General features: G+C 38.9%; 1 protein-coding gene across 3 annotated transcripts in view; it reads right to left on the bottom strand.

Moving 5' to 3' along the window:
• The window catches only part of LOC103458073 (uncharacterized), a 66,207-nt gene extending 43,105 nt beyond the window's left edge, over nucleotides 1-23,102 (bottom strand). Inside the window, exons 1-12 of one of the 3 annotated variants that reach the window (XM_008398627.2) lie at nucleotides 22,902-23,102; nucleotides 21,715-21,838; nucleotides 20,980-21,116; nucleotides 20,738-20,907; nucleotides 20,030-20,225; nucleotides 18,494-18,750; nucleotides 18,328-18,413; nucleotides 18,167-18,228; nucleotides 17,524-17,762; nucleotides 5,930-6,119; nucleotides 5,819-5,854; nucleotides 5,618-5,738 (exon numbers count right to left, since the gene is read on the bottom strand). In XM_008398627.2, the coding sequence (XP_008396849.1) occupies nucleotides 5,618-5,738; nucleotides 5,819-5,854; nucleotides 5,930-6,119; nucleotides 17,524-17,762; nucleotides 18,167-18,228; nucleotides 18,328-18,413; nucleotides 18,494-18,750; nucleotides 20,030-20,225; nucleotides 20,738-20,907; nucleotides 20,980-21,116; nucleotides 21,715-21,838 (1,618 nt within the window). In that variant the 5' untranslated portion in view covers nucleotides 22,902-23,102. Of the gene's footprint in view, nucleotides 1-5,617; nucleotides 5,739-5,818; nucleotides 5,855-5,929; nucleotides 6,120-17,523; nucleotides 17,763-18,166; nucleotides 18,229-18,327; nucleotides 18,414-18,493; nucleotides 18,751-20,029; nucleotides 20,226-20,737; nucleotides 20,908-20,979; nucleotides 21,117-21,714; nucleotides 21,839-22,146; nucleotides 22,413-22,901 lie in introns of those variants that run through there. The other 2 variants (XM_008398626.2, XM_008398628.2) reach the window with 2 other exon arrangements.

The following is a 23,102-nucleotide window of genomic DNA, read 5'->3' on the forward strand; positions in this document are numbered from 1 at the left end:
AACTGCAAAATACTTAGAAATGTATTTATTCATACTGTGTGTCCAATAGACATGTTAGAATTTATTAAAATAGTAAATACATCATTCTATTTAATTGCTCACATTGTGCACACTTCCTCTGTGCAGGGCGTCGTTCTAAGGACAGTGTATGTAGGCGCATCAACTTTTGGCAAGCAGGTTGATCTGAGGCTGACTTTGAATTGGTTATTTAAGGTTTTCCACAGGGCGCAGCGCTCTGTTGAGTCATTACTGGTAGAGTGTCAGTACTGGCTCATTTTTTTAAAACATTGTGTGATTGGACAATCCTAACGCAGTTCGTTAGGTCGATTCACGTTTACGTTTGCAAAGTGGAGTCGTTTCAAAATGAGAGAAAATTCTGTTTTGTCTTWACAAAAAAATGCTTTTACAAAGCGTTCACTTGAAGAAAAAAACAGGATAAAGGAGCTTGGACCGGATCGTCCCAATTTACAAATTCAGCAGCAGGCAAGTGATCGTGGACGATCGATCCTGCACGCGGGCTTTTTCCAGCTCTTCTTATGACCAGCGGAGTTTGGTAGCTGGATGTGATGGAAGCAAAGCCTTTTACTTCTCTCCGTGTTTGCTCTTTCAAAGTTCTGGCACGGAGGCAATGTGGACAACAACTGGGGTAAGAGACTTAAAACATCTTTCAGAAAAATGCAAACGGCACGAATAGACAATGCAATGAAGCTAAGTTTTTGGGGGAAACTTATCTTTGCTCCACAGCTAGATGAAGGCTACAGGGTTGCTGTTAGAATGAAGAGTGTTAGGTTTTGTGGAGCCTTTGAGCCTTGGTGGTCATGATGAAGGTAAGAGCTCTGAAAATCCCCGGATCTTTCGTGGGTTGGTTGATTTTGTTGCTTCTCTTGATGGAGCACTAAAGGAGCACCTTGAGAATGATACTGTGTTTAAGGGAACTTCAAAAACTGCAGAATGAGCTACTGGACTGTATGTTTCTGTTCTGAAGGAGCATAAAATCAAAGAAGCACAGAGCAGTGATTTTCTTTCAATCCAGGCAGACGAGACAGTGGATGTTGCTCCGCAGTGCCAGCTTGTGCTTGTGCTACTCTACATCGATGCCAAAAACACTGTGCAGGAAAGGTTTGTTGAGTTTATCCCTCTGTAGTCGGCTACAGCTGATTCCATTGCTACAGCCCTAAAAGGACGTCTTGCAACTATTCTTCCTGAGGAWCAAAAGGCTCAGATAATCTGTCAGGCATATGATGGAGCCAGCGTGATGCGAGGCGCCACTGCAGGTGTTCAGAAGAAGATACAAGATGTGTATCCAAATGCCCACTGCTATGCTCATCAGCTCAATCTAATAATGCAACAGGCTACTTCTCACATAACCAAAGTTAGAAATTTTTTTTCTAACCTTAGTGGATTTTCCAGCTTCTTTCCAGATCATCCAAGCGCACAAGCGTTCTTGATAAAGTTGTGGCCCACAGACTACCAGCATCCAGCAATGTCAGATGGAACTTTCACAGCCGTGCCATCAATACTGTGTTTGAGCACAGAGACGACCTCATCCTCTGTTTCGAAAGCATACAAGACTCTGGTGACTTTGACCCCATCACCGTCAGAGAGGCTGGAGCATTTGCCATGCTACTGGAGGATCAGGATTTTAAGTTCTTTCTGCAACTTTTCCACCACATCATGCCTCATGTGAACCTTCTCTATGCCAAACTCCAGAAGAAGATCATAGATTCAGTCTGTATCCAGGAGAGCATCCAACAGTTCCAGCAGGACATTCAAAAGATCAGGTAATTGTTTAAATAGCTGATTTTTCTTTTTCTTCTTCATTATTATAATATTGTAAGTATTTCTCTTTGGCAGAAATTCTCTCCACTCCATGGTTGGACAAAGCAGTGTAGGTAGTGGTCAGCCAGTGAAGAAGCGTCGGACACTTGGTGTAGAAGACCATGAAAGGATTGTTGCTGCAGAGGTGAGTTGTTGTGGAAAATCACTGTTACACTGGTTTATAAGTGTTATTTAATATATTAGGAAGATGTGCRTTGTAGTTAGAAATACCTTTAGTTGTGTCTATGCTGTGTAGGTATGTTGATGTAATGTTTGTCAGCAAAATATTTTATTATTTAAGTTGTACTGAAGTTTATGGGGAATAAAACATTTGGTTACTGAATTTTGTATAATCTTGTCCCACAAAAATGCTGTAACACATTTCATAACACAGCCTTAAAAAATGGCAGCAAATGTTATTAAAATCAGTAAGTTTATAAATAAAATGTGTTCCTTCTTTCTATGACTTAATAGGACAAAATAACATTTCATATTTAGAATGAAAAATGTGATTATAAAATCATAATCTTCATGTTTGTCCTTCTCTCTTAAGGTCTGTGATCATACTGGGACACACCAGGGAGCGCTTTTCTTTCACAAACCACCTTGTTAGTGCCACACTCCTGCAGGGGGACAGATTTGAACAATACAACACAGSATTTCCTGAAGATGCACTGAGCAACACCTTAAAAGCCGATCCAGTGCTCAATCGAGGTAAACTGAAGACAGAGCTTACTCTCATCTACAGCAAGGAAGAGTTCAAAGCCTGTTGTGGTGCTGTGGGCCTACTCCAGCTGTTTATGGAAAACAATCTAGAAGAAGTCTTTTCAGAAACTGTCACGCTCTTGAAGATCCTCATCACCACACCCATGACCACAGCAGAAGCTGAAAGGWRCTTTTCAACTCTGAAAAGAATCAAGACTTTTCTGAGAAACTCAAWGATTCAGGACAGGCTGAATGCATTGGCCATGTTGTCACTGGAGAAAATACTAGTCACAGAGATGACTGACTTTAACAAGAATGTAATTGAGAAATTTGCARGGCAGAAGGAAAGGAGGGCAAAATTCATGTTCAAATAGTGCTATTTTTTAAGATTTGTTTTGTTTGTTTTTCATTTGTTTGTTTGTGTGCGCCCCCCTCAGTTTTTTTAGCACCAGCCGCCACTGAATGACACCCGAGGTGTGTTGCTTGAGCACAGCCTGCTTGGTCTCTACGTGGCAAAGCAGTTTGAAGCTTCATTGCCTCATTAGCATGTCACGCAGAGCGGGGTTGTAATGTGGGACTCACCTACCGGTCCTGGATAAATCCATTCTCCTGTCTCTTCTCTGGGCCTTTTCCCCTTTGCAAAGAAACTTTCCAAAGACATCTGATCTGTTTCTTACTCATTTTGCTGTTTGTGGGCTCAGTGTTGGCGTGCAAGTAACCAGACTTCCAATGATTCACTTCCTGCTAAAGAGCCCCCTGGTGGTTGAAGACAAATCTGCATATAAATGGCTTGTAGTCCGGAAAATACAGTATATGAAAAAAAATCTAAATGCTCTCTGGTATTGTTCAGGGGGCCGGACCAAATGTGGAGGCGGGCCGGATCCGGCCCGCGGGCCATAGTTTGGGGACCACTGCCCAAGAGGGTCCCTCTCCAATACCCCCCTCCAAGTCTCCAAAAAGGATGGGTAATCTGAACTGTTGTTTGGTGCATAAGCACAAACTACAGTCAGAACCTGTACCCCCTCTTGTAGTTGGAGGGAGGCACTATCTTGATCACCGGAGTGAACCCCACTGTACAGGCAACAAGATGGGGGGCAAGAAGTATGCCCACTCCTGCCCTGCGCCTCTGACCATGAGCAACTCCAGAGTGGAAGAGTGTTCAACCCCCTGTCAAGGAGACTGGTTCCAGAACCAGACCAGTGCGTTGAGATGAGGCCGACTATTTCCAGCTGGAACCTCTCAACCTGACACATCAACTCAGGCTCCTTCTCCACCACAGGTGAAATTCTACTCTGGCACTCACCAATGTGCCCCACCTCCAGGCCTGACCATAAGTGGGGCCCCAGTGACCCGTGACCAGGTGAGGGAACACTGTCTCCAATGATCATCTTCATCATAAGGACTCCTGCAATTTCCCATCACTCTTAGTGTCTTCCACATCTTTGTTTACCTGAGATGATTTCCTGATCTATACTTACTTAAGTAAGAAAATTATACTGTGTAGACCAGCATCCAGTTTGGAGTGTCTCAGTTCCATTTTAGATAACTATGGCAAGTTACATCTCTATCAAACCTAATAGATTAAAGACGTATCACTAAAAAAGGTGGCTGTTATTTTTTGGTTTTTGCTCTTTCCTTTTGTAACCTGTACAAAATAATCAACCCATATTTTATTTTGGCGAGTCAAACTGACTGCACACTTTAAGTTCCGGGTCAGAGGTGAACTCAGATCTCCTCCATTGCTGTTGCTGCTGTTGCTGTGGCTAGCTGCTTGTGTTGGCGTTTTTTTTAATTGCTGAAGAATATTGCTGAATCGAGCCAAATTAACGTAGCCGAAGGATTATATTGGGTGTTTTCTTGGAACCTCTCGACGGTGAGTTGTTTATTTTACGTACTTTGTTTAATTTATTTATTTTTTGTAAAAATGCTGTGGCGACACGCCCATTCACAATCGATGTATTGGTGATTAAAAAATGGTCGTATAGATTAAAAGATCATTTTCTTTTTGTTAATTTTGTAGTCGAATAGAATATATACCCTCAAAATACTGAATAAGCTCTTTGATTTTTGTAAATTCGTCCTTTTATGATAGTTTTAGTTACTTTTCATTGATTTTTGTTGACGGACTATAGAAATCTGGAATTGCTTAATTTCTTTGGAGTTGTGCAACAAAAAAAAACAATTAATTGTTCATTGAAACAATACTGAAGTCAGTTAAGTTTAATTGACTCTTATGTCAATTAAACTTAGATACAACTTGAAAGTGCACTTTAATTTGATTTGTAACTTTACTTGGATCTGTAACATCAATGTGATCTTTAACTTGACATTCATGTCAATTATTCCTGAGAAATACTTTATGGAATATAGCTATTTTTTTATTGAATGTTTAGTTATTTTGGATAACAGTTCAACCCTGTTTAAATGTGAATGCTAATTTTTGTTTTATTTATGACCTTATTTAGGTCAGGGTTTTTTTTCCACCCCCTGTTTCAACCCAGGATGGCGAGCTACCTACCGGATCACCGCAGCTTTGCGGTAGGACTTATTTGAACCAAACTACTTTATTCTTTCCGGGCCTATTGTCTTGGATCATTGACTAAAAGCAGTCGGATGATGGACTATTTATTATCCTGGATACAAGAACGGACTTAAAATAGGGAAAAACACTCTTGGGTGTATCAGGGTTTATTTTTTTGTTATTGTTTGTTGTTTTTTCCTAAAAATTATTCTTATTATTGGAAACCTTCCTAAATACATGCAATTATATACATTTGAATACAATAACTTAAACTTGACACACATGGGCTCCTCAGCTGAACCTTTCTGACTGTCTATTACCATATTTGGCCATAGTCAGGCGCCTAGCCTTAATTAGCGTTACACTTTGGTTTGTTATTTTGTTTGTATTTCCTTTTAATTCTTGTAAAGCATTTTGTATTGCCTTGTTGCTGAAAATGTGCTATATAAATAAAATTGCTCCAGCAATTTACCATAATCATCTAAAATAGTGTGCTAAATTATTTTTCCCAGTTGCAATACTCCATCTGGTGTAAAGGCTGTCACACAAAATGGATCCCAGAACTTGACTAACCTATGATAGTGTATCTTTTGCAGAATCTCCTGAAGGTGTTCTTCTCTACATAGGTTAGTCCAGGAGGGTAAATGCGTCTGCTGATGTAGAGCTCCACTGCATTGTATTTTGCAAAAAATGCCTGTTCATACAGAACATTATTATTGGAATTTTATCACATAATACAATGTGTGGCAAACGTTTCTCCACTTGGCTACATACCTCCTCTCCTGCTGGTGTTGAGGTCAAACCATCTGTCTGAGGTGATGGAAGAAGAACTGTTACAGGCTGTGTGCTCAAATGAAAGATATGAGTCGCTTCTGTGTGTCTCACCTTTGAGTCGTTGTGGATGTTTAGCGTGGGCACGGCATCTGGAAGGAGGGCGGTTTTTTCCCCACCACTGTCATAGCACTTCTCTGTGAAATGGGCCGAACAAATGGAGGACCAGAGCCGAGGATGCCAGTTCCCCCGGCCACAAGCCTTCAGCCATTGAGACAGCAGTGGCAAATTATGGAGAGGAAACCTGGATGTTCAGGAGAAAAGAAAACATTTGTCTGTTTACATTTTGGTTGTATTGGTCACATCATTTCAGGTAAAAAGTCATCCTTGAAAAATCAATACGTTCAATAAATTTCAAGGGTTAAATCATCGTTGGTCAAACGTTTGGTTTTAAACAATGGCTTTGGACATTTCTTTAGAAAAATGTAAAAGCTTTGGTCTGTTTGCAAGTCAAAAATACACAAAAAGTCAAAAATACACAAAACCCAGACTTTGTTCCATCTTGTCAGGACCCTGTATTTAAAATCTTGGATGATTTTAAAATCTTGGATAAGTCTGAGAGATTGCTGATATCCCAGACACCAGTGTCATGATCAAATTATACATAGACTTCAATCAGTAGAAATAAAAATTCCACTCCAGAGTTGGAGAAGAATGCTCAGATCAACCCAGGTCCAACTCTATTAATGACTCAAAACGATGACCAGCTAAATATTTTACAAAGACTTCAATCAGTAGGAATAAAAATTCAGTGGTTAGAGGTCAATATTGATTTAAATATTCTAGAAATGAAACGACTCTTATTCAAAACAACAGAGAGGTTGGATGCACCACACCCTGGAATTCTCTGGAGTTAAGCCAACAAAAAAGTTTCACATTTTGAATCTGATGAGACGACTAACAGAGGAAGAACCCCTCACTTAGACAAATCAGCATGACCAGCCTTGAGCCATAATATCCATCTGTCATCAACAACTGCTCGATATTCAACCTCAACACTCGCTGCACCAAAGAAAATAAGCTACCAACTGAAACCAAAATAATCCCCCTTACTTTCTCCTTTTCAAGGAGAAAGCGACCAGCCTGAGCCATAACACATTATTATTGCATTGGAATTCCACTGAAAAACCTCACCTTTAAACATCAATACATTCACCCCCCAAAGTGAACACCAAGAAAACAGAAGACATACCAAAAAAGCTTACTGTCGATGATGAGACAATAAATGAAATTGAAATGAAGTCATTGCAATAAGAGCACAAAGGTACTCTCCTTTTCCAATGACAGTGTCTCATATAACAGAAAAAATACTCTCTCTCTAACCACTGATCAGCTGAATATTGAAGCTCTAATTGTACATGTTGGAGCAAATATCTGGCCAAACTAAAGTCAGAAATTCTGAAATTCTGGTAGCACTGTTGCCTTATATTACTTGTAGTGCCAAACATCTGCTAATTTTTTTCTTTTTAGAATACTTTATTTTGGATTTTTAGTAATAACATCACAAGTATTAACTGACAGGACAAAATTGGTTCACAATAAATCACAATTCAAACAATGCTTAAAGTAAAATACATTTACAATAATATAAAGCAACACCCAAATGACAAGAAGGTCTGGATAGGGGTGGGTAAGGTGGGGGAGGAGGGTAATCATTAAGGATGAAATAAAAATGTATATGAATCGGAAATAGGTTGAGAGACAGATGGTATCAGATTCACTCATAGATCCTGTCGAGTCCAGCTCGATTACAGGATGATCAGTCAATCCAACGTGCTGGTAGATTTTGCATATACCTTAAAAACGGCTGCCATATTTTATAAAAAGTCTTACACCAATAGGTTATGTTTTCAAGGGTCACACAGCTTTTGATCTCACAAAGCCATCTTTTAATTGGAAGGCGGGCCTCTGATTTCCATGTGGTTGTAATATATTTCTTAGCAATTGCCAAAAGGACTTCTGTAAGTTTTTTTTATCATAATTTGTCTTTAGATTGGAGTTTGTAAAGTTCCCCAATAAACAAATCTCCGGGTCTATTGGAATCGTGATGCCAAGTATGTCTGATAGCGTTTCGCAAACTCCATTCTGAAAGCCCTGCAATTTAGAGCAATGCCAGGTGGCATGGAGGAAGAAACGTTCCTCCATGCCACATCTTAAACAAAGAGGGGATACATTGACGTTACACTTATGTAATTTTGTGAGGTAACATATAACTGATGTAAAAAATTTAATTGTACTAGTCTAAATCGAGCATTTAGAGTAGAGGTGAGACCTTCTCTACACAAATGATTACATAATTGCCTCTCAATAGATATTCCCAAATTCTTTTCCCATTTGGTTCTGGAACTATCCATACCAGCTATAGTTAAAGTTGACATGAGTGCTGTATACACCCTTGAGATGATTTTACATAATGGCTGACTGGCATGACACATTTCCTTAACAGGAGACATGGACAGTAACTTCCAACTTCTTTTCTGATTAGTTCTTATGAAGTCACAAAGTTGGAGATAGCCAAGAAAATCTTTGTTTGACCATTTAAACTTCTCTTTTAACTGCTGTAGTGACATAAATACTTCCTTTTCGTAGTAGTACTCCAAACGGCAAATTCCCTTCTCCTGCCAGGATCTAAAGATACCAGACTGAAAAATCTGAACACCCGCTAATTTTAGCTTGAAAAAATGTTCAGACTTGGACTGTTTACTTGAAAAGACTTGATCTTTTACTCAAAATCTAAAGTTTAAGACATATTTATAACGTGGGCCCCATTAACTCATTACTTTCATTCCATATTGACGGAGGCAGACCGTCCCTCTGTTTTTCCACACTGCGTATGTATGTGTGCATAAGCTGCAGCACAACCAATTAAATTAACAAGATTTAAAAATAAGGGTAACACTTTATTTGAAAGGGGGTGAATAAGACTGACATGACACTGACATAAACACCTGTTATGGACATGAATAAGCTTTCATGAATATTTATGACTGTTGTCTTAAAGCGTCATTCGGTAAATTATGACACTTTTAATACAAAGTTGACATTATTCAAAATGTCTTTGACAACTTGACATTTTCTAAAATTATTTCCGATTGCACTTAAAAAAATTAGGTAACTTTATGTTATTAAAGGTAAAGTTTAAACAGTAATGATTTCTTGGAGTCGTTTTCTTGAAGTTTTGGCTATAGACGGCATAATGGGGAGAGTGGCTGTGCTCGACTGGTGGTTTGATCTATGCGATCAAAGCTAAGCCAAAATGTTTTTGTCTCTATAAATAATAATGATAATAATAAACAATGACATATTGGCTGCCTCCTTTTTCTTCATTGTCATGTTGTTGATTGAAGCCTGTTATGATTACTTCAACACTTTTTTCCTGACAGGTTGACAGAAGAAATGCTGTCCAGAATGTTTCTATAAGCTGACTAATTTCTATAATGCCTAATGTCTGAGTTGTGTTCATGGTAATTATTTCTGACATTTTATGCTTTATGTTTTTATGTTCATAAGATTGTAGAAATTAATGAGTTAAACCCAGTTTATGTAGCTGTAAACTGAAAGTCTTAAATTTTTATTGCAGTGTTAGTGAAACTATATATTGATTTTGAAGGCCTATTTTTTACCAGTTCTCTGAGGAATGGTTATGTGTTATTCGTTTTGAATGTTTGAATATACTGGAAATATATGTGGTTTGAGGCATAGTGGTGCCTTTAAATAAAAATTCTGTTCTGACGGTTGCTTATCGCATCCTCTTTTGTGTTATGTGAAGTTCTGATTATGCAGATTATGCATTTTAGAACCGAACCAATTGTAGCACTTCTAAGAAGCTTACACTGGGTCAGGTATTAATGTTCTATCGTAAAACTAAGACTGTACTTTAAAAAGTAGCATTACAGTTTTCTTGGCAGTAGCTTACTCATAAAGTGAATGCAGTAGTAAAACTAAATTTACAGTAAAAATACTGGAACGCYAGTATTTGAAGGTATATTTACTTTCACCACTGTATTTTACGGTGGCCAACATGTACAAACACCCAGCAAAGACGAGAAAAACACATGCAACAAAAAGAGATACAAACAAAAAATGCTGAAAACAGAAGTGATCCAGACCACTAGGGGGAGTCGAACAAAGAACAGCTGTGTCCGAAGTCAGGTTTAGCATTTTTGGGTCCTCGACGACTGGAAGAGAGAAGCTGTAGCTTTCAGATAGCTGCTTAGCCTCTACCGTGGCATTATGTTGCTTAGCAACTGTGACAACGTGAATCACATAGCGACGAAGGAAAAAAAACGGACTCGAAGTATGTTTTTTTTCTCCTGATTTCTCTATTACTCTTCACCTTTTGTAATAAGGGCTATTGCATAGTTAAAAAATATGTTAGTCTGATTCTAAAATATTCAAACATGTATAGCCCATTTACACAAGCAATGTAAGAAAAGTATCTCTTTTCAAGTACTCTCCAAATCTCAGGTAAGACAACACACTTTGATCAAACTATTGCGTTTTTAGGCTTAACTTTAATCAGTCAAACCGATTTGCTCAGGAATAAATGAAATATTTGAGTGAACCAAAATATTCCAACTAGATGTTACCTGACTTAATATCTGTGTTAAGTCAGGTAACAGTTAGTTCATTTGGGAAATGAAATGAATTGTCATTTGGGAAAGCCTAAATGAGTCAGGTGTTCTCCCGTGGTATACTAAACCTGGACCAGCTGGCAGCAGGCGAGGGGAGCCTGCTGCCCTCGCCGCAGGGTGTTAATACAGCGGGAGCAGACATCTCCGAAAACGTCGGACCAATATTGCAATTAGGTGATGCACTGATGAACCAAGCAAAAATGTGATATTAATACATCTACATTCTCACCTACAAACATTGTTTAAATCATGTTGTGTCATGGCTGCTAAGCAACATAATGCCGAGGTGGAGGCTAGGCAGCTAGCTGAAGGCTACAGCTTCTCTGCAATGCTCTCTGCCTTCGCAGGACCCCTCTTCCGTAGACCGGGTCGTTTCTCAAGCCCATGAAAGAATGAGCTTGAAAGGATGCAGATCCTGTGAACTCGGGACACAAAGCTCTAGTGGTCTGGAACACTTATTTTTATATATTTTTTTGCATCTCTTTTTTGTTTGCGTCTTTTCGTTGTTGTATTTGTTTTTTTCGTGTTTGCTGCGTGTTTGCACCTGTCGACCACCGTAGTATTTTAATGATTCTGTATTTTAGTTCTGCTGGTGTCCTTATGGTTATGTGTATTTGTTATAAGTTGCATTGTGATCACTGTTATGTGTAGAGTGTTATGGGGTTCCCCTATCTGACTCTGCTGACTTCCACTCACATGTGATGGACCTGTGTTGGATAAATGTTATATTATCTTTTTCTACTTATTAGTTTTCATTCTAAATAATGTAGTTATCTATAAAAGTATCTCTTCTGTTTTTGAATAGTGTGTGGATTTAGTAGAAACTTGTGTCACATATTTGTTTCATGTGGTTGTAAAACCACCCCCGCTCCAGGACGCCAGCAGACAGAGTTGCTAGTGTCAACAATGCATGCTGACCATTACCTTATAAGGAGAAGAAGGCCAGTTGGGGGCATCTGGAGAAGGAAGAGGAATGCATACTGTAAACCAGTTTCAGCCTGTTTGCTCCCCCACCTTTAGAAACCATTTGTAACCAGGGCTTTCCCTAATAAAAAGCGGGGAGAGCGGAATGCAAGCCAGAGTTTGTTTGGGGCATGTGACTGGTTGCATCTCCGAACACCTCTCCTCGCAGCGAGTTGAATTCTAATCTCTGTCTCCGTGTTTCTTTTGCAGAGTTATATACTTATGTCAGGGGTTAAACCTGACAACCTGTCATGTGGGCGAAGGAATCAGGGGAGTGGGATCTGACAACACCGGAAGAGTGGAGAGTTCAGTGTATGTTAGCAGTGAAGCTATTCAGTTGAGTGTAACGATTTGTTAGAGGCACAGCTGCAGCCTAAGGAATAGCAGCTCGCTCTTATTTCTAATAAACCCTGATGGCGGTACTACATCTGCGGTGTGTTGGCGTCATTACAGTATTTACTTACAGTACACCACTTTAAAAGGTAATTACAGGATTGAAAAGTTACCTTTTCAATGTGGTATCTACAGACGCCAGCTTTTATTTTTTATTTACTTTTATTTTTTTACCGTTTTTCTGAAAGAACGGTAAAAAAAAAAAACCTGGCGTCTGTCGCTACCGGTATTTTTTTTATTGTTTTTTCAGAAAAACGGTAGATTACCGTTCTTTCAAAAGAACGGTAAACTACTGGCAGCTACAGACGCCAGTATTTTACTGGCAGCTATAGACGGCAGAAGTTTACCGCTTCTTTCACAGTATCTATACTGTACTTGCATTGACGGTGGATTAATTACGGTACAGCTACTGTGCATTTACAGTAAACTTCTGGCGTCTATAGCTGCCAGTATGTTACTGTAAATTTACAGGATTATTTCTTAGAGTGTATCCAACAAAAAACGGAGTGCAACATGCAAAACCTGCAAGAAGAGGATCTCAGATGGAGATACAACTAACTATACTACATCATTATGGCTGTCCATGGGTGATTGAATTTTTATTCAATTTAATAATAATTAAATTTAAAGTGCTGGTACCACCGTTGCATAATAATCTTAATAATTAAGATTATTATTATTAAATAATATTATTTAATAATAATAAACTGTATTTTTAAAAATACAGCTTCCAGTAATATATTTATGAAAATATTCTTCAATATTTATGTAATATAAATATTAACAGAAACACATAATTTCATTATAAAGTTGATTTTGTTTTTTACAGTAACATATATTTGATCATGTAAAAATCATTCTTATATGGACAAAAAGAAAAAATAAATTGCCCTTGACCTACTGTAGCCATGGCAGGTCATGCTTCTCTGGTAATTTGAGCTGCTGTGCAATGTGGAGTGCACATTCAAACCTCCATAGCACCAGCTGAAGATAAGTAAGAAAAACAATGTCGTAAAAAAGGACTTATCCTTCAGCGACAGAGAAAAAAGAAGGATGAATAGAAAAAGCCAAGATAAAGGTATTGCCTTCATGTGTCTTGGTAATGTAATGTTTATCAAAAAGATTTCTAGAGCTACTAATAGAAAATTATCTCGACAACGACCTTGAACGGTTCAGTTGAACAGCCAAACATTTATCCTAGCGTCTTTGTATTTGTGTGAAACTGAGTTTTAACTTTAAATGATCTCGTGGTTGATTTTAAATTTAAAACCAATCACGAGAATAAATTCTCTTGATTTTCTGTACGTTTGAGGTTTTTTTTTGTCTTCATAATGTTTAAAAATAAAAATGAAAACTTCTCAATGTTTGACGTCTAGAAAATTTTTTTTACATCATACTACATGGCTACTATAGTAATATATCAATGAGCTACTCTAAGCTTAGCATTTCTCAACAGGTGTGGCATGTACCCCACAGGGTGTTCAGAGGAAAAGTGTTTTAATGTTGGTCTGGATGCTGCATGCATCCTGGGAAGGACAATGGAATATCGCTCTCATAAACATGTAATTACTAAAATCACGATACCCTCACTATGTATCCCTGAGAAAAGTGAAGCTATTTAAATGAAGAAATCCTTCCATGGGTGATGCCACGATAGAGAGCGTTCATTTTATAGAGTTAACACCAGTGATGTAAGCGGTCCAGTATGCAACGGTGGTACCAGCACTTTTAAATCTCACTTATCAGTTTACCGGGATTTTTTGTAACAGATTTACGTCAGTTTGCCTTTCTCCATCGATACGCTTTCTGACAGCTCCGCACCGTAGAGGATAAAAAAATAAAAACATTAAAAAAATAACAACGTGCAGGTTGTGCAAAACTTAAAAACAGGAGAACCGGGACATAGAACAGAGCAACAAACTAGATGTGAATCAGGGCATAAAAACATATAATACGATGCAGAACAGTGAAAAATCAAGAGCTTATGTGACAGATCAAGTCAGACACATGATAATAAGGCGGCGTAGCAGGTAATGGCATGATGAGTGAAGATGGTGAGCGTCAATAGAAAGGGGAAGCAAACTAGTAACAGGAGAGAAACTAAAGAGGACATAACGATAAACCAAGAGAGGATAATACTAATCAAAGGAAACTAAATGAAAATACACAAAGAACAAAATACAAGAATAAACTAAGAAACTAAAGTAAATACAGAGGAATAAAACTATATGGCAAGACCTTTCGAGCAATAATTAATACAGGGGACTACATGGCAAGAAAGAACAGACACTGTTTTCAGATAAAAGGTAAAATAATATTGTTGAAGTGTCATGGGTTTAAGACCATATCTAGTACTAAGAAGAAATACAGTATATTTTACACACTATAAAAGCATACTATAAGTTCCTTATAAGTAACTTATCACTTATTTATGTTTTTAATTAGATTTTATTTTTTTTATTTCTTCAATATTATTTTTCATGTCAGTTTTAATGTCATGATGCTGTTAAGTGACTCCAAAACACTTTCAATTTGACTCCTTAGGATTTGATTAAGAACCAACTTTGTTCTTTGTAATTTCTATCCAGTAAAACTATTAATCTGTAAATCAATAGACAGGTCTATTGAAAAATGTCATCCATGGTTCTTCTGTCTCAAATTCGTATGGCATTGAAAGGATCTGGAACTTTTGTTTTTCCACTGAAAGCTCTGGTTTGCACAGTATGCCATGTCCATTGAAGGAAAACGCACCCCAAAACATGATGGCGCCCCCACCACTGTGTCGTCTAGAAATCATCTCAGGTGGGATCTCCTTGTCATGCCAGTAACGTTGGAAGCCATCAGGACCATCAAGGTTACATTTTTTCTCATCAGAGAAGACAACTTTCTTCCACCTTTCAATGTTCCATGTTTGGTGCACCCTTGCAAAGTCCAAACGGGCAATTTTGTGGCATTGAAGAAGACGTGGCCTTTGAAGACATTTTTTGTTTCTGAAGTCCTTCTCTCTCTCCAGATGCCGTCTGATGGTTATTGGGCTGCAGTCAGCACCAGTAATGGCCTTAATTTGGGTAGAGGATCGTCCAGTGTCTTGACGGACAGCCAATCGGATTCTGTGGCTCAGAGCTGATGAAATTTTTTTGGGTCTACCACTTGACTTTTTTGYTCCATAACCCTCAGGATCATTTAAAAAATGCAAAATGACTGTCTTACTGCCTCCAACCTCAGGAGCGATGGCACGTTGTGAGAGGCCTTGTTTATGCAGCTCAACAATCCTACCATGTTCAAAGTCAGTGAGCTTTTTTGCTTTTGCCATCAGGAGGTCTTGACAGTGTAAAGACTTGACAGAAAATGACATGGAATCCAGATTTTTGCACAGCTTTTGGCTTTTAAAGACTATGGTCTTAAACTTTTGATCAGCTGAAAAAAATCCTGTTTGAGTGTAAATGCAGTTTTCAGAAAATTTCCTGCTCAAACGTTCTTGTGTCTTGTACTGATTTTTTCCTTTAACATTGTGAAGCACTTAGAACCTTCTTAAGATTAAATAGTGCAAAATGCAAATTCTTGGAATTTTTTGACTGGTCTTAAGATTTTGATCAGGAGTGTATAGGGCAGCACAGTGGCGCAGTTGGCAGAGCGGCCCCGGTCYTTCTGCATGGAGTCTCCATGTTCTCCCTGTGCATGGTGGGTTTTCTCCAGGTACTCCGGTTTCCTCCCACAGTCCAAAAACATGACTGTCAGGTTAATTGGCCTCTCCAAATTGTCCCTAGGTGTGTGTGTGTGCATGGTTGTGTATCCTGTCTGTCTCTGTGTTGCCCTGCGACAGACTGGCGACCTGTCCAGGGTGACGCCGCCTTTCGCCCGGAACGTTAGATGGAGAGGCACCAGCAACCCTCCCGATTCCACTAAGGCACAAGGGTGTAAAGAAGATGGATATATATATAATTTTTGTTTGTTTGTTTTGTCATTGTACCCCCAAGAATTTAAAACTACTTTCACCTCTGGCAACTACAAAGACCAGGAAAAAAAAAATTTGCTCCGGATGGTGAAAACCGACTCCTCATGAGGAGTCATGATCTGTGTTACTCTATAGATGGTTTACAAACAAACCATCTATAGAAGTGTTCCCAACCCCTGGTCCGCGGACCGGTACCGGTCCGTGGACCAATTGGCACCGGGCCGCGCAAGAAAGAATTAAATATTTTCGTTTTTTGTATTATTTGAGCCTGCAGGATCTTTAATTTTGAAAATCCTTTAACCGGATTCTCTCTGTTACTTGCGCACCAACACTGAGCCCACAAGCAGCAAAATGAGTAAGAAACAGATCAGATGTCTTTGGAAAGTTTCTTTGCAAAGGGGAAAAGGCCCAGAGAAGAAACAGGAGAATGGATTTATCCCGGACCGGTAGGTGAGTCCCACATTACAAGTCGCTCTGCGTAACATGAGGCGACCGGCTGATAATGAGGCAATGAGTCTTCAAGCTGGTCAAGAGGAGAGGAGGAGAGCTTGTGAGTCTTAAGTCTGGTTTAGATGGCAAGATTTAAGATCTGTCGGCCGATTCTCCAAACCTCTGTGACCACAGACTATGGTCAACAGGTTCAATCGGTTCGTGTTCAGCCACATGGCAGGAGCAACACGAACCGATTCCAGTCACGAACATCCCGATTCCAGAGGATAATCCTGTAAAACTCCCAACATAGCGGGAATTTAGAATAACCAAACACAGATGACGATGTAGAAGCAATAGTGATAGTTTGTGTTGTCATTTTAAGAGATAAAAGGCGATGGGAGCAGCCGCTCTATTTGCTGCACTATGATTTGGAGGTGACTGTTTTTTCATAGTTAACATTTTTAACTGAATAAACATAAAAATAAATAATATTTACCTTTACATATAATAATAAACATTTCCACATATCATCTCCAATATCCACCAAACTCTCAGTTGCGCGATATGTCAGCTGTTTGGGATTCCCCTCTGTTCTTATGTCACCACGGTTTCTGATTGGCTACCTGTCACGTTCAACAGGTTGTGATCTCATTCCCAGTCAGGGAAAACCCCACAGGCTGCAATAAAAGGGCCAAGACAACCCAAATAGGGCATATTCAGGATTTAGCGGGAACACCAACATGGAGAAGCCTTATCTGACTGTTCATACCCCCCCAACAAAATTTCCAAGTTTTGACCGTGGTAATAAAAAGGTTGGGGACCACTGATATATAGCATTCACCTGCTATGGATGCTAAGGCTAGATACCATGGCCACCAATGATGGTGGATAAACAGTTAGCACATTGAGCTGCATTGAGATGTTCTCTGTCCCTAACTGTGTCTATGGAAGACAAGTGTGACTGTGTCATGTTGAGGATTACAGATATGGGCAACATTTTGCCTGGTACTGATGAGATTTGTACGCATTTCCCTCCCAACCAACTTTTGTAGGGTACTTTTTACTTTTATTAGTCAGCTTCTTTTTTTAATTGTTGCAGTTCAAGTTTATCAGTGTTCTGTTAAATTGTAAATAAAATACCTTCTCAAAAACACCAATAAAAATACAGAAAAAACAACTACTTTGAAGGTAATTAGAAAAGCACAACATGGTTAAGATTTTTCCAAGAAAATAAATGAAATAATGAAATTAGTTGTGCTGTGAAGTCATACCTGTGGAAAATAAGTCCGAGTTTTCTCTCCACTGGGCCACAGCGGTTGGTGCACTTGGAGACACTGCAGCGAATCATCTTCCTTTTAGATCTGTTGACACACGTCTGGCAGCTGGAGATCCAGCTGGCCAGGTCTCGACTCAGGCTCCCCCAGTAGTAGTGCTTAGAGATCTGTCTCTGGCAGATTCCCTGCCCATAGTGGCCCTGGTTGTCATGGAACTGCTGAAGGATGGAATTGACCTGGAAGACATGACAGCTTTCAGTTTTGTTCATGCTACACTTTTTTGTAAATGCTGGACTTATTACTAATTTATTATTATTTTTATTCAATCATTTAACTTGCCTTTGAGAGTTGCTATTTTTTAAATTTTGTTGTGCTTTCTTTCTGGCACAATAACAATATAATTCATTCTTATTCAGACTTGAGGTTTATGTTGCTGTATAACTATGTATCTGGATTTGCAACATTTCTTGTTTAAAATATATAACACATTTTAGAAGTCTGGTGCTTCGTGGTTTTGTGTCTATTTGAGATCATAGCATAGCAACTTCCAGTCTGAACATCTTGAGTATGTAATATTAAGAAAACACCTCCTGTTATAAATCCTACGTAATACTGATTGATCCATTGGTATTTAATTGACCTCTTCTCTGCTGCGTGGTACTCTGAGGGGCGGAGAGACTCTGGTGTACATCAACAGCCCATCTGAAACAGAAAATTGAATCCCTGTTTTACTTCTTCAAAAATGAAATAATTATAATAATGTATGAATCAGAGATATTCCAGCCTGGTGTCTCCACTTACCTATCAGACTAAAACGCTTGGCCATTCTTTTTAAAGCTGACCTGCTTCTTTTGCCCTGCATAGGCAGTACCCTGGTACTTAAGTACCTGCGGAATAGTGACAAACCAACAGGATAAAATGAAATTAAACATTGCCTTTGTCCTCTGTTGTTATTCAATGGTTATACCTGGCAATATGGTTGTAAGTAATGAAGCCTGGCTCAACAGCTGTCCTCCTCCGGTGTTCATTCATTATTCTGGCAGCCCTGCAGTCGGGTGCTGGGCCTGGCAGGCAGTACTGATGTTCCTGAAGCTGCAGAGCTGCTTCAGACAGACTGACAGGATGAGCGCTGTGGTCGATGACTGCAGCAGCAGCAGAAGCTCCTTTGAGTTCATCTTTCCATATGTTGGAATAACTGAAATTTTCACCTGACTCCACAGACACCTGAACATCAAGGAGAATTACCTAATACGGATTTACCAAACATTCCTATCCCAAGTCCAATCCAGGTCTTGTTTTTATTACCATTGTTAATATTCAGTTTTTTTATGTACAAAGTCAACAAGACATGGAGGAAATGTGCTTTAATCTGACACCACAGAAAGGAGCAATCATTAATGTTATCCTTAAATGACCCACCAATGTCAAATGCATCATTAAACTCTGTGATGTGTGATGACAGTCAGGATCAATGAGGCCCGACTCCCCCAGAACTGGATGTCCAGACCCAAGATCCAATATGGAACCCTTCATATTAAGCTAACATATCTATTTTTTTTGTTTCAGTATTTTTCTTGGCTGATGTCTCTTTTCTGAATAACATTGAAAATCTTGTATTATCTCGTCTCTATTTTCATATGAAGCTCATCCACCTGTCCTTCTCAACAAATATCACTGTTACTTTGTCTTACAATATCCTTGTTTGTCTCTCATTTTCCTTTCATTTTGAAAAATCTGGCAGCTTTAATGAAGATGATTAACAATGAGGCGAGTCCTTGAATGGTTTTATTCCAGTGTTCTGTCAGATCATCATAGGCTCTCAGAATAGCATACATGCAATGAGTATGCATCCAAGCACATGCACATTAAGAGTTCTGCGACATTTAGAGGTGCTGTCAACAAGATACAATAAAAATAAGTCAATAAATTGTTTTCAATGATAACTAGTTAGATATACATGCATTGTCATGGTTTCAAAGTGTATTTAAATCAGGGTCTAGCTGCAGCTGCAGTCAACACGCCCCATAGAAAACCTCCCTGTTTGTTGATGATGGTCTGACTAGTTAACCTTTGAGACGGGATATCATACAGCTGTTAATAACAAAGTGTATGATGATATAACTTCTAATGTTATGTTGCTGATTAAATAAAAACACATTGTAATCACAGCATATACTTCTCTGACACATATAGCCGTCGGTTTGTGTTATGTGTATGACGATCTGACAGAACACAGGCTTTATTTTCTGTATTTTCAAATTGTTTTCAAATGTCTTAATGAGTAGAAGAAGAGCAACTCTTGTACCTGTAGGGCTCAGCACTATAGATTCCATGTATTTCAACAGGCAGCACATGAATTCAGCGATTTTGACCATAAAAATGTTATTACCAATAAAACAACTATATAGGAAAGTCAAACTGATTTTCTCTCATCATTGTTAGCGTCTATTTTACTGCGTCACCTGCCCTGACTGATTAAAATGCTCCAGCACCACATTGTCACCTCATTTCCATGGGCTGTTACAGGCAGTAAGGTTGGGGCAGCATCCGGAGACAGCACCAGCTGACCGTCCTCAGTGAGTGTAAAGCAGGACATTTCAAAGTGTCTGGAACAGATGTAGGAGTTGGTGCGTAGCGAGGCTTCGTCCCTTTGAGCCACCTGAAGCCACTTCCTGCGCTGCTCCTCAACCTTAGGAAACCTGCAGGGCATAAAGGAAAGCACCATATTACCTCTACACAACTTTACTGAATTAAAAAAACAACACACAGCTTTGTGTACAGGGTTTATGGTTCTCTTTGATTTTTTGTCGACATAATACCAATGATGAATGATTTAAATATATCTCTCTGCCCAGTTTTCACAGCACATAACCAGACAGAGATTTCAAGGAGCAGAAAGAGTAAATGAGGTGGCACTTGAAAACAAATGATGGTGTCTTCAGGAACATGTTGCTGTGGAATATTGTTGTCATACAGCTGCGGTTTTCAGTCAGAGACCTCTTCAGATTCTTTGCAGGACTGGCTGCTACTGGAGACAATTTCTTCTCACAGGATCCACATCCACAGCAACTTTTTGAAGATACTTGAATGCATTTAATATCCCTCTTTAGAAATTAAATTAATTGAATTGAAGTCTGATTATGATGGAGGACATTTAGCATTCTGTTAAATCAGAGAATGTAGTGATGAGATGTATTGTTAAAGGCCTGACCTGTGAAAGGTGAGCTCAGGGAAAGCGTAGCTGGAGGCATCGCAGCCATAAACCAGGCAGAACAGAACAGCTGGTTGGAAAGGAGGAGGTGGAGGGCGGCTGTGACAAACCGGGCAAGCTTTGACCCAGTTCTTCACAGTCTCCGTCACTCCAACCCAGTAGTACATCAGCTGGAAAAACAAGAAGATCTGTTTTTAACACTTACTACAGTTTTAGATAAATGACACATAATTTCCACTCACCATAATTTCTCTCACTACCCGTTCTCGGCCGGCATGGTTGTTGTCGTCATGGTAACGTGTCAGAATCTCCCTAATCTCTTTTTCACTTCTGACGACACGAAGGAGACGGCCTCGATAAGGTCGCATCAAAAGGCCATCTGGAGGAGAGATTATTTTACAGCTGTAGTTCCAGCTAGTTTGAATGATTTCATTCTTTTTGACGTGTGGACAGAGGCGTATTATTTAAAATGTCCATTTATTGTATCTTAAGGTAGACGTAAAGAGCAGATAAAACAGACAAGTGTTGTGAGAGATCAAACCTAAGCAGTACATTATGAAAACTGGTGAGCAACTTAAAAACTTTCCCCAAATCAAGTCTGTGTTGAATCTTTAACAGAATGCCAGTGACTACAGTCACCTTAGCTTTCATAAAAGATTAACAAGAAACTGCAAAAGACGTATTTGCCACAAAGAAACCCACAACAGACTGAATCAAAATCAAATAAAAACATTTAACAGCTTAGCCTTCATATTTTTAACAAATTTATAGCATCGTCAAATGGCTTAATCTGCATACTGGTAATATGAAATAACTTACCAAAGAGTTTTAACCAATCCAGTCAATCTTATTTGAGGTGTTATCTTAATATTGAAATAAATTGGGTAAAGATGCAATGCTTCATTCATTGACTTTATTCACTTTTCAAGATGAATAGTTTCACTTTTGTCACCATTCCTAAATACTTATGGGATTACCTTTGTAGATGAATCGTTTGCAGGCAGCTTTGATTCCCTTTTTTAAACTTTTAGATGAATTTTCTCCAAACTTTCCAGTCTGAAAAAATTGTTCCAATTTATCCAGAAACCCAAATGAAGGCATCTGTAAGAAAGGAGAGAGACAAGTGGGACTAGATAAACATATTAGAACTGCAAGGCAGGGGAGGTCCTATTGCTATGTATTTGGTTGACAAATATCATTAATATAACCCTATTTTCAAGAAAAATTCCACTATAGCTTACCATGTTTCAAATACTGATCAACAAATGATAGTACCACCCTTGGAGCACAGAACTAAAAGGTAAATAGCTCAAATTTATGAGTCCATACTAGCTAGTGTTTCACTTGGCTAGTGTGCAGTGCCATTTTACATTCAAATGTAGAAGTTTCCAACTGATAACCATTCCCACCTTAGAACGTCTTTCGTCCGGTCAACAACAATCTTCATAACACCGAAAGCAACTTTAGATCAAATCCCAGCACGTATTTCATCATTTTTCAGCCAAATCTTTGCCATGTAGAACAGTTTTCGCTCTCTTAATAGAAAAATACATCAGATCTCTCAAAAGTAACATATATTAATACTAAACAATGAATAATTTTAGCATTTGGTTCCGTGAAGACTTTAGGTAGCAACGGTGAACGTGTGACTTCCGGTAAGAAAATTTTCAAAAGAAAAGTCTTAGCGTCCGCGTTAGGATTTTTATTTTGTTTATTTCTATTTTTATTTTTATTTTGTCGTTTTTGTTTGTTTTTTTTGTTTCTCTTAATATGTTTCATTTACCTACTGTGATTTTTGTTTGTTTATCATTTTCATATTGTCTTTTGTATCAGTGTCTCAGATGGGATGAACCGAAACTTTGAAACTTGTCAAGATGAGTAAAAGAGCATCCGGCTGCAAGCATCCTTCTCTAGCCACGCCACTCAAAGGCCGGGTCAGAATACTTACACTGCACCCTACGCCCCTCTATGAAGTATGGACTAAGGGTACAGAAGGGTTCGAGTGCTTGAGTGCGCAGGTTACTAGCGTGCAAAAAAATTGAGAATTGGGACAGTAGCCCTCGGTGTCATAAATTCGACATCCAGAATAGCGAGGCTTGTCACTGTTTACGCATTTGTGTTTCTAAAAAAAAAGTATAATCTATTTTAAATGTACAGTATCTACCTTATTCCTGGGAGGGTTGCTGTGGAAACGATTATGGGTCTTACTTCCGTCTTCCTACTGTCAGTTTCTCTGAAGAACCGACGGTAATAAAGAAGAGAAAAGCAGTGCAGTTGGTCAGAGTTCTGAGCTGCACTTTTGTACCGACAATGTAAAACAGAGGAATATTGGGTTGGTGTGATGTGAATTTAATTTTTCGTTAAT

The sequence above is a fragment of the Poecilia reticulata genome, linkage group LG22 (assembly GCF_000633615.1).
Source record: "Poecilia reticulata strain Guanapo linkage group LG22, Guppy_female_1.0+MT, whole genome shotgun sequence".
In the NCBI taxonomy this organism is placed as follows: Eukaryota; Metazoa; Chordata; class Actinopteri; order Cyprinodontiformes; family Poeciliidae; genus Poecilia; species Poecilia reticulata.